At 38.4% G+C, this 11,433-nt stretch overlaps 2 protein-coding genes across 2 annotated transcripts; one reads left to right on the forward strand and one right to left on the reverse strand.

Annotated features, from left to right (window-relative positions):
- Positions 1–536: 536 nt before the first annotated feature.
- On the reverse strand, positions 537–5,569 carry LOC101309301 (inositol-tetrakisphosphate 1-kinase 2-like). The gene is made up of 10 exons (XM_004289659.1): positions 5,146–5,569; positions 4,089–4,170; positions 3,809–3,841; positions 2,681–2,801; positions 2,439–2,531; positions 2,003–2,122; positions 1,728–1,904; positions 1,543–1,598; positions 1,380–1,464; positions 537–821 (listed from the first exon to the last, which is right to left on the reverse strand). The coding sequence occupies exons 1-10, from the start codon at positions 5,334–5,336 to the stop codon at positions 730–732; spliced, it is 1,050 nt and encodes a 349-aa protein (XP_004289707.1). The 5' UTR covers positions 5,337–5,569; the 3' UTR covers positions 537–729.
- A 1,413-nt stretch (positions 5,570–6,982) lies between these two features.
- On the forward strand, positions 6,983–10,310 carry LOC101310779 (pyruvate kinase isozyme A, chloroplastic-like). The gene is made up of 8 exons (XM_004292013.1): positions 6,983–7,519; positions 7,805–7,892; positions 7,985–8,175; positions 8,308–8,426; positions 8,635–8,878; positions 8,966–9,200; positions 9,724–10,034; positions 10,110–10,310. Exons 1-8 carry the CDS (start codon positions 6,983–6,985, stop codon positions 10,164–10,166), a joined length of 1,782 nt encoding a protein of 593 aa, XP_004292061.1. The 3' UTR covers positions 10,167–10,310.
- The last annotated feature ends 1,123 nt before the right edge of the window (positions 10,311–11,433 follow it).

The raw sequence follows: 11,433 nt of genomic DNA on the forward strand, positions 1-11,433 counted from the left end.
GACTGGGGCGCCTTCACAAATCATGCAGGCAGCCTCTCCTGACTATTAGCTCCATCAATCAGCCTCGGCACAAATCAGAAACAAGTAGGGTGAAATTGAATCTCCCTGCCGTTGTCCACGAGATGGAGAAAGCAACCCTCTTGGCTCACCATTCAGATTGAAAAGTATCTGTTTTAACACAATTCATAATCCAACTCACCCAAGACTTACTAAACCCAAAACTCCTCAATGCGGCCTCCAAAAATCGCCACTCTACCCGGTCATATGCTTTGCTCATGTCTAGCTTGAGTGCACAATAACCTACACCACTCTTTAGTTTCTTCAGAAAATGGAACACCTCAAACGCAACAAGTTAATTATCCGAGATAAGCCTTCAAGGAATGAAAGCACTTTGCGTCCGTGAAATTAGGTCTTCCAACAGAGGCTTTAGCCTATTTGCCAGAACCTTCGATCCAACAGAGGCAAAATTCTCTTTCTTATTTCTATGAGATACTTGGTGTTTGCCCCCTTGACGAGAAAAGAAGATTTGTCAATTTATTGGAAGTGATGATTTGTTGAAATGAGAAACTCATGTGTACACATACAACATTGCAAGAACATTATGTACATGTTTGTGACTTAAGCAATCACCACATTAACCTATCTGTAATTACAGAAGTAAAATGCAAACATGACAATTCCTCATTCTAACTTTCTAAGATACCTACAGCTGCTGGGTACTTGCGGTAGTTAAGTAGCAGGTCTCTTCTTGTACTTGCTCTGCAGAAGGCTTAGTAGAAAATCTGTAAATATGTGTTCATACTCCGGCATTTTCCCGTACCCTGAAAAGCCGATGAATAATGAATTCAGGCATCATAATGAGGAGACTCTAGATGCCTTCCAATACACTAGTTATGAATAATCTGGGAGACAACGTTTTAATTTCATGTCTTTATTGATGCTTAAGACTTTAACCTATAGTCTTCTAAACTCTTACCCTGGAAGAGCTACAAAAACTATTCAGAGATTCAAAAATAGATGCTACCAGTAATTCACTATGCGTGTCTAAATATCCTAGGGACTCGACCATTTTTTCTTTCTAATTTTTAAGATATTTGAGAGAGAGAAAATGGTCACTATGGAGTATGGACTGATTCCCAGTAAACTCTCCCTTTCTGATAAAACCATTCAAGTACCAGGGATGCTAACTACATCTAGACCAAACAACCAAAAACCAAAATATACAGATTCACTGATCCACCACCACCTGACATAGGCTCAGGATTTCAAAAGATAGAGAAAGAGAAATAAAGAAAAAGATCACTTAAACTTAATTTCAATTTCTAAAGATGTACGTAAATCGATAGTGATCACATAGAGAACTGACAAAATATACTTGCCAGGAAAGTAGTTGATGTCGATGACATAATAGACATCCTTTGTCCCGTACTCTCGGATCATATCTACATTGAATAGCCGGAGTCCCTAGAGAAAGTAGCATACTAGTCAGACCAGTCAGAAAGAACACCAAACCAGGTTGATGGGAAGGGAGAGAGAGGTTACCAATCGTTGACGAAGCTCCCTTGCAAGCCTCTCTAGTAAAGGTCGTTCAGGTAGTTCTGCCACAACAATTAGGTACGTTTAAGCTTCTTTTATTCTCTTCCCTTTTATTTATATATTTGGGAGGGGAGGCGTACCACTTAACAATTTGATAAGACACCAGGGAATAAGTTTTGATATAATCTTACCAGCAATACTAGGGTCCAGGTCTGCATCATCTGCTGAAGCTGCCGCACATGAAACCCTTGGGAAACGGAAAACACCAGCAAGTTTTTCTAGATCACGTTTACTGATATTAGGGAGAGAGAAACGCCTTACAACCTTTATGGCTTCCCCGACAATATATATTTTAAACAGGACACCACCTACAATGAGGCAGCAGTGTTCTTTATTAGAACTACAATGCGGTCACAATAGAAATGAAATGATAACATTTATGCATCAATTACAACAGCTAGCATACCATGATTTACAAACTCCTGCAGGACCAGAGGAGGTTCAAGTTCTGAGAGGGAGCATTGGTCATAAGCAAGAGACAGTTCATGTGACTTGGCGCTACCATCCACCAATAGTGGTTTAACAACTGCAAGACAAAGTACCAATTTAGGACTTGATTGCAATGGCTGAACTCAAATCCCCATGATAAATTGCTCAAAGAAACCTGCCTCTGGCCCATCAACATGGATACATAGTTACATACACCATTGTACCAGGACATGCATTAGCCATGTATCCCAAGAAGATCTCTAAGCCAACCAGTCTGGTTCATAGATGGTAGCAGTAACCAAAAGTTCATTTCATCCAAAGGGGAAAACAGTATCTTGATACTAAAAGCTAAATGATTGTACCTGAAAGCATAATCCATAAACACAGCAAAAGAAAGAAAAAGAGAAATGTACCTAGAGGCAATTTTAGCCCAGCTTTAGCTACTTCATTTGGAATAGATAATGTATCTTTTGTGATGGTCAATTGTTTTGGAACACAAACCATTCCTGCAGAAACCAAAATGATAATTGCTTACAAACCATGCCCTTTACTTCTCACGTATAAGATCTGCAGTCTTGCACAAAGAAGGACGAAAAAGAAACTAAAACGGGAGTTCCTACAGTTTAAACATGTCCATATAGGAAGAAGTACATACCATGGGAGTCAGACAAGTTTAGATCTGCCACATCTTGAAGCATGGACTGGCGATTGTGCAGATGTTGTACTGCATTTGGCGGATCAAGAACAGTAACTTCTGGATGTTTTTGCCTGTAATCCTTCAAAAGAAAAGGTTCAAATTAGGATCATTGTGATGCGCAAAAACTAGATTGCACTTTTGCAAATCACAAAGCCATGTCAAAATAATTTGAACACCAAGGGCAGATCAATAAGCTCTCATGAGCATTATTCTGGTGATATATGGGGAATATGATAAGATGCGATGGAACTCTTCATATCAAGGATAGACCAAAATGAAACTAAGGTACTGGCAAGTTAGTGTTAGTGTGGAGGATCATCAGCAAATGTATGCATAATGGATATCTAGGTATCTGAAGCTCGATACTTTTGTCCTTTTCTATGCAGTCAATAGTGCAGCATCTCTGTGTGCATATGACACAAAAGTTGATCAAAATGTGGTTATAATTTCTATTGCTAAGATTTTTGGAATTAGAATTATACTACAAAATTAGAAATCTGCAACCAAGGATGGTTCAGTTTTAAGTTGAGACATGAAACACTTGTTGTTTATTCTACTTTAAGGTATAGATAGATCCTTATTCTTTATTCTACTTCCAGGCCTGCAGCCTCTTCCTACAGAAGAAGCCTATAGTATACATTTGATACAGGGTACTGTTTCCTTATTACAGCCTCAAGAAAGAAAGAAAAAGAAAAAGAGAAAAAAAAAAACAGACTACATAAATACTGACCAAGACAAATTAGAATCCTAAACAACTATGTGGAAAGAAATACCAAGAATATTTGCAACCAACCTCACCCACACTTAACTAAGTTTTCTCTAGATGGATAGCAGAACATAACAACCTCACTTGCTTACTATTCCTGAGGACTGATTTCAACTATCTGATCAATATTCATGACGAGGCGTAAAAGAACCCTGTAAATTGTGTCAGACAAAAATATTTTTAATGGTTAGGACATATGACCTTTAACTGACTACCACCACTCACATCCAACACTATATATTAGACACCCTTTCATACCATAAGACCATCAGTTATACAGAGGAAAAGGAGGGATAAGGAAGAAATTTGGATAAACAAACCTCTATAACCTCGCACCATTCTCTTCCCGGCAACTGGAAGGAAAAAAGTTTGTCAGACATACACGATGTACAACAAAAACATAAACTGGAGCCTTTGTTTTTTATTTTATTCTTTCCGTTGAAAATGAAATAAAAATTAAAATAAAATTGTCTGATCGCTAGTTGCCAATCATGCAACCCAAAAAGCCTTGAAAAAATAATAAAAATAAAGCTTTCAGGACACAAAGAACTCTCAGAAGTGACTAAAATAGGGTCTAAAGGAATATATGAGGGCACTCACCTTATGCAGAACAACATCAAACGGACCTTGATCTGAAAGTGTCTGATTTGGATCAATTGCAATGAAGGATATACCCTTATTCCTACACCCACAAACAGAAAATTAATACTCAGGGTCACAGAGGTTATGAGCATCACTCACCCTTCATATGAAACTAGAGAACATATATCTTGGTTTCTTGACTGATGTCAAAATTATTTACCAAAGCCAGCCAAACCAACAAATGATTAAAATAACAGGGAGCCATCGAGGAATTTTTCATATAATTAAGATGCGAAAGTTGTGAGCAATAGCGAGAGCTTTTTAAATGAATTTCTCAAGTCATTGGAAGGACGAGACAATTGGCAAAGTTTGCATAAGGTTACATATCAAGTTCAACCTTATGGGTGTTGACTCGTTCAGAGATTCACTATAACACAGAATGCAAATGATTAACAATCTGCAAAATATCTATTAACATGTGCAGGGAGCAAGATGTAAACGCGCCTAAAAGCTCTTGGCCATAGTCAAGATTCAAGTATCCGAAAACCACCATCACAACATAATATACATTATATTCAAAGGACAAGAATGTAAAAATTTCTCAGCAAGAGAGAAGTGGCAAATTCTTAAGTGTTTTGGAAGGCTATGAACAACATAAGCAAGTACCAAGAAATTACTTTAGTTTCGTCACTATGGACTCTTCCAAATGGCATCTATGGTGGAATATTCCCAATTCAATTTGTCTGACTGAAACAAACCATCCACCTAGATTCCATATACCAATTGAATAAGCTGTATGCTAAGCCAAGAGACTCACTAGCTGATCTCTTTTTCTTTTTTTTTTTTGGTCTGAGACTCACTAGCTGATCACAATACGGCCAAACGTAACCGATATCTAGACAAAAAAAACATCCATTACAATCTGAAACTAGAAAACAAGACTCAACCTTTGGATACCCAAAACAGAAACTCACAAAGCTTCAAAATTCACATAGATACAAAACATATGTTTGTGCTTCTACTTGACCACAAAGTTAAAACTGACAAAAAAAAAAAAAGGTAGGGGTAATTTTACCGAGCCAATCCAATAAGCTTAGGCTGCAAGAAGCTCTTCTTCTTCTTTGATGTCAAAGCGTACCCAACTACAAGCTTTACAGGAGGCTGAGCAAACTCAGCTCCAACAATCGAACCCATTTCTCCGATTTCTTCAATTTCCTTGGTGTTCCTGTTCTCACCTTCAATCTCAGTCTCTCCATTCACCCTCATTTCCCAATTCTCCAAAACCCTAATTTCCCAAATCGATTTCCCGAGCTCAAAATCCCCAATTTTTTCGATAAAGATTGAATCTTTAGCAACCCAAAAGGCTCAAATCACTAAGCAGAGGTGAAATTGCAGAATTAACAAAGAGGGTTTTCAATTCTTTGTGGGATTGATCATGAAATTGCAACCCAATTGGTTCTGTGTCTCTGTCAAGAAAGAAGCTTTGGGTGTTTCTCTGTGACTGGACTAGTCTGTATTTACTTACATATATATAGATGTGTTAGGCGCGTGGATATGGGTTAGCGGGGAAGCATGAGATGAATCCAAGTGTAGGGGTGTAGAGAATGGAGGGCTGAGATGGGGCACGCGGCGCGTGTGCGAGTGGGGATTGATGTGTAATGATGTTGTTACACTGAGGAAGGGAGAGAAAATAAATGAGAGAAGATATGGAGGGGATTGGATTTTGGAGGGAATATTCAGTTTGTAAAGGAAGAGAGGGAATAGTGTTTCTATTTTTAAATAATAAGTACTTTAGGAAAGAAAAGAATATTCTAATATAATGATGTCCAGATAAGATAAGAGTGAAATACGTAATATTCTCTTGATCTCCATCTTTTAAGGCTTAAGCAACGATAACCACCACATGTGGTCGAGTTGGTAAGAGCTTAGGTGTGTCATCCTATACTCAAGTTTAAAACCTACCGACGTTAGTTGAAGTTTAAATCTCAATCTATTCTTAATAATTAAGAGGAAGAAAACGTTTTAACATGAACTCAATACTCAAGTTCACAAGTCTAATACTAATAAGAACCGACAAGTGTTGAAGTATTTTTAGCACATCACTTACGCGAATCTCACTTAAACTAGATGTCTAAAGATTAAGAACAATACTCCCGAAGAGCAAAATTCTACGTACCCTAGCCTAGACATTTTCCATCAGCACAAACCAATAAAAACGACATTGAAATCTTAAACATAACAAGAAAATGAGCACTTTTCCTCTTTTGTCGAATCTGACAGAAAATACAGTATTCAGATCTCCAAATCCAGAAAAGAGCACCAAAGGGCAGATATGTCTCTGCCATCATTGATTTGGGGCAAGTGTACTCTGTTGGTTTGGGACCACGTGACATTATGACCAAACAGCCTGGTGTATTGTTGAAAAGTCACGAGCCAACACTGGAGCTAAAACCCTAGTCGGCAAGGTTAGTTAGTTGACCGTTAAGTTCGGACACCCCAGTAGTCTAGTGCTACCTAGAGAGAGAGAGTCGTACCCTTTCACTGCCGCCCTTTTCGTTAAAGCCTTCACTGTTCGAAATAGTTAATGTTCCAAATCTGAAACACCCTGCAACTACTTCTTCAATTTTTTAAATTTCTTTTTCTTCTTCTTCTTCTTATTGGTCCCCAAGTCCCCGTAGTCTTCTTCTTCTTCGAGGAATATTCGTTACACCTTTCACCCAACTGGTTCTTGTAAACTCCATTTTTAAATTCCAAAACCAAACCTTGACGGAGTCCTCAACCCAAAAAGCCACAGGATTCAACGCCAAGCTTTCTTTATTTTCAACCCCCCATCTTGGTATTTCATACTTTGATAGTTTGATCCATCAACAACTTCAGGTATTTTGACCCTTTTGATTTCCAAGTCTAAATCCATGGCTGTCTCATCTAGCCATTCGATTCGTACGTGTTTTCAGATCAAACCCAAGAGCCAACGTTTTGGTTTGGAGAAGAGGGTGTTTGGATTACCAGTTTTGCAACATGGGGTTGTTTGTGTTGGGAAGAAACTCAGGGCTAAAGTTGGGGCTAAAGTTGAGGCAGTACAAGTGGGTTTGGAGGGGCCGGAGACTTTGACTGATCTCAAGGGTTTAGGGAGGGCTTTGGGGCTTGATGTGGTATCGGAGATGGAGCTGAGGGAGAAGGGTTTCTTGGGGTTGAGGAAGACTAAGCTTGTGTGCACAATTGGGCCGGCGTGTGATTCTTTGGAGGATTTGGAGAAATTGGTGTTGGGTGGGATGAATGTGGCGAGGCTCAATATGTGTCACAATACTAGGGAGTGGCATCGTGATGTGATTCGGAAGATTAAGAAGTTGAATGAGGAAAAGGGGTATTCGGTTTCGATCATGATTGATACTGAAGGGAGTCAGATTCATGTTGTTGATCATGGAGAGCCAACCTCTCTCAAAGTTCAGGTAACATTTCTAAATCCCACTAGCTAGTTGTTAGGATTGGATAAATTTCAAAATTCCAAAATTTGCATATTCTTCTGCATAAGTTTTTGTAATGGTTTTGAACTTCGATAATCTGATATAACAAGTCACATTCTTGAGTCTTGATAAGAGGTTATGTTTATAAGTGGATAAAAGACAGAACCTTGATCCGGTACAATGTTGAAGGTGTTTTTATGTCAGATTAGTTGTGACTAGTTATTGGTATTAGAGGGAATTCGATTGATTGTTATATTCTTCGATTATCAGGAGGATTCAATTTGGCTATTCACCCCTGAAAAATTTGAGGGTTCTCTTCCATTCACAGTTCAAGCAAAGTATGAAGGTTTTTCTGAAGGTAGTGACACAATTTCAAATAGCATAATTTGGAGTTCTTAGAGTGGATGAGGCATTTTGCCTTGATGCTTCCAATTGATTACTTGTTGGCAGGCATTAAAGTGGGTGATGAACTTCTCATTGATGGTGGAATGGCCCGCTTTAAAGTCATTGAAAGGATTGGAAGTGATCTACGTTGCCAATGCATAGACTCCGGTTTGTTCTTGCCTTGTGCAAAGTTCAGCTTTTGGAGAGATGGGAAACTTGTGGAGAGGAACCAAGAGCTCCCTACTCTGTCAACAAAGGTCTAGCTTTATATGAATCTTCTTCATTTAAAATATGTGGCCCTTAGTGAGCATGTCCTTGGTCTAAAATCTAAATTACAAACACTGCCTGATGTAGATTTTGTGCTCATGTTCAAATTTTCTGGTATACAGGATTGGTCTGACATCGAATTTGGAATTTCTGAAGGTGTTGATTTTATCGCCATGTCCTTTGTAAATGATGCTGAATCTGTCAGGCATTTGAAAGATTACCTCACTATCAAATCACTCAAGTAAGCAAGTAGACGGCTGCAGTTTACATTGGTTTGTATGAAAGAGAGTTTGTAGTGCATGCTATATTCTTCTGCACATGTTATTTCAGGCACTTTTGCAACCACAAACAAGCACTTACCCTTTTTGTAGGAGCCATATTAGTTAAGAATTTATTTTATCAATTATGTTTTGAGACTCCAAGTATGATTTCAAGGTGTTTGTTTGCAGATCTATTAGAGTTTTGGCAAAGATTGAGAGCTTGGAAGCCCTTCAGAAGCTGGAAGAAATCATCGAAGCTTCTGATGGAGTCATGATTGCCCGGGTTGATCTTGGAGTTGAAATTCCACTTGAACAGATTCCAACTGTCCAAGAGGAAATAACTCAAATGTGTAGGCAGCTAAACAAGCCAGTAATTGTAGCTTCTCAACTACTTGAATCCATGACTGAATACCCAACCCCAACACGTGCTGAGGTACTACTCTTAATTGTACTAATGATACTGATAACAAAGGAAGATCGATCAAATAAGTGTCCTGTATAATAACTATTTTCTCTGAAGGTTGCAGATGTCTCTGAAGCTGTTCGACAGTATGCAGATGCCTTGATGCTAGCTGGGGAATCAGCCATTGGATTATTTGGGCAGAAGGCTCTTTCTGTCCTTCAAATGACCAGCAGTAGAATGGAGACATGGAGTCGTGTTGAAAACCGCCAAGATCTTCTGCAGCTACGGCAACTAGGAGTCTCGTTGCCTGATCGCATTGCTGAGCAGATTTGCAATTCTGCTGTCGGAATGGGTACTTTTCTTTGATCCTTTTTGTTTATAAGTGGCTCTATTATACTGCAACCTAAGTGATTTTGGTGTAGAATTCCTTAAAATCTTGCACATAAACATCATATTTCAAATTTTGCTAGGTTTCTTAGGAGTTTCTGAAAGAAAAGTGCTTGAATATCGTTTTGTAGAAACATCATATTCTTTTGGTTATAGATCTTTTAAGCATCTTGAAAAAGCATTTTCAAGTACATTTAACATGGAACTGATATTCAATAAAAATTACTTTTGGGCTTTGAGCAAGTGTGACCAGTATGGGTGTTGCTTTGCAAAAGTGTTCTACATCGTCTTCCTAATCTGGCTCTAATTCCCAGACAGAACTGTTTGACCATATTGATATTGCTAACCACTTCTCTGTCCTCAAGTCTGTGTCCTGCTACAATAACTGTAATTAGTATGTAAACATGGTACTAGCATTACTCCTCTCTCTCTCTCTATTATATGTATATTCACATCAATAGTGACTAATCAACTTTTGGTGTGTGCAGCTAACAATCTTGCTGTGGATGCAATTTTTGTATACACCAAGCACGGACACATGGCATCACTCTTGTCACGCAACAGACCAAACCCTCCCATATTTGCTTTCACAAATGATGAGAGTACCAAAATGGCTCTGAATTTGCAGTGGGGAGTTACTCCACTTCTTGTTCATCTATCAGATGACATGGAGTCTAACATCTCAAGCACAATCAATCTCATAAAATCAAAGGGTTTGGTGAAAGATGGAGACACAGTTTTGGTGGTCTCAGATGTCACACCAACTCGCTCTACCCCAATGGCAGTCCAATCAATCCAGGTGAAGACCATTGCTTAGGAGGAACTTCTTATTTCGTTTTCCAAGGGTAATGTTTAACAAAGATAATGTCTACAGGTACCAGAAATCGCAAAGACCAGTCCTAACTTGTTTACAGATGGTCATCCAACATGATGACCGCTTAGTCAAGTTTATCTTTGGTACCCCATTGATTTGAGTTCAAATTATGGAAAGGGATATTCACCTTCTGTTTTACTCCCCTCTTCTCTGTTCCTTACTTCCTACGCTGTGTCCCATGCTCCCCATTCTCATGTGAAAGAAAAAATATGGGGATTCGGGTTGGAGGTTAATTTGAAACCCCAGGTCCTAGGATTTTAAAGACTCGGATTGATGGTAGATGGATGTTTCAACCCGTAGAGTTTTAGCAGTACTAAACAATGTCAAACTAATGTCCCTAAAGTGCAGATAAATCCTCCATGTATGACCATGGTGTTGTGATATCAGCCAATTATGTATGTCAAGGAACCCCAAAAGAACACAACAAACCAAGAGAAACAACCACAGAGATAAGACACAAAAAACACAGATTTAAGGTGGTTCAGCAAAACCTTTGCTTACATCCACCGGCAGAAAACACTTCCACTATATTAATAATAGGTACACCAGAAAGAATAAGAAAACAAGGACTCTCTCTTCTCTTCCTATCTCTCTCTTCTCTGCCCTCTCTAACCCTCTAACCGAGAATGGAGCACACTTTGGTATTTGTCTCTGCGATACAAAACCTAGAGCTGACCCCCTCCTTAGAGCAAGTTCACCTGTTGGGTTAGAATGAATATAGTGACCTGGGTCACTCTGGGTTACTGTGACTGGACAGCAGTTTCCACCCGTATGAAATGTGAGATTGCTGCCACGTGGCAGTAACTGTTTATTAAATTTAAAAAAATGTTTTTAAGTGTGAATAATCGTTTTATGTATAAATAAATAGTAATTTTTATATATTATATGACATTAAAATTAATGTTTTATTTATGATATTTAAGTAACCAGTCAAGCTTAAAAAAATACTTTTATTTGATATTGCCTAATGAAAAACAACAATCTAAATTAACTAAGCATATATAAAATTAGCTATCAATCCAGTTAATATTTTTTTTAGAAATGCAAAAGAGATGAAAATTCACACAGTATAAATTTATTTATTTTTACATATTTTTTTTATAAATTTATAAATACAAAAAAAAAAAAAAACCCTAAAGAGAAAAATACTGCCGTAGTTCTTCTCTTTCTTCTCTTTTTTTCTCTGTTCTTTCTTCTCTTTTCTTTTTTCTCTGCTCTTTCTTCTCTTTTTTCTCTGGGTTGCTGTATTTCTTCTTTGGGCACCCATATTTCTTCTCTGGGCTGCCGCCGGCGAGCACCCATCCCCGGCAGCGAGTGCACCAGG

The sequence above is a fragment of the Fragaria vesca genome, linkage group LG2 (genome assembly GCF_000184155.1).
Source record: "Fragaria vesca subsp. vesca linkage group LG2, FraVesHawaii_1.0, whole genome shotgun sequence".
Classification (NCBI taxonomy): Eukaryota; Viridiplantae; Streptophyta; class Magnoliopsida; order Rosales; family Rosaceae; genus Fragaria; species Fragaria vesca.

Bases quoted from the DNA above. Each gene is read 5' to 3' on its own strand.
- LOC101309301 (XM_004289659.1), bottom strand. From the start codon at position 5,336: ATGAGGGTGAATGGAGAGACTGAGATTGAAGGTGAGAACAGGAACACC. The intron at 1,905-2,002 runs GTATGCTAGCTG...GCCTCATTGTAG, and splicing joins GCAGGAGTTTGTAAATCATG to GTGGTGTCCTGTTTAAAATA. The intron at 822-1,379 runs GCAAGTATATTT...TCGGCTTTTCAG, and splicing joins CGACATCAACTACTTTCCTG to GGTACGGGAAAATGCCGGAG.
- LOC101310779 (XM_004292013.1), top strand. From the start codon at position 6,983: ATGGCTGTCTCATCTAGCCATTCGATTCGTACGTGTTTTCAGATCAAA. The intron at 7,893-7,984 runs GTAGTGACACAA...ACTTGTTGGCAG, and splicing joins GTATGAAGGTTTTTCTGAAG to GCATTAAAGTGGGTGATGAA. The intron at 8,427-8,634 runs GTAAGCAAGTAG...GTTTGTTTGCAG, and splicing joins CTCACTATCAAATCACTCAA to ATCTATTAGAGTTTTGGCAA.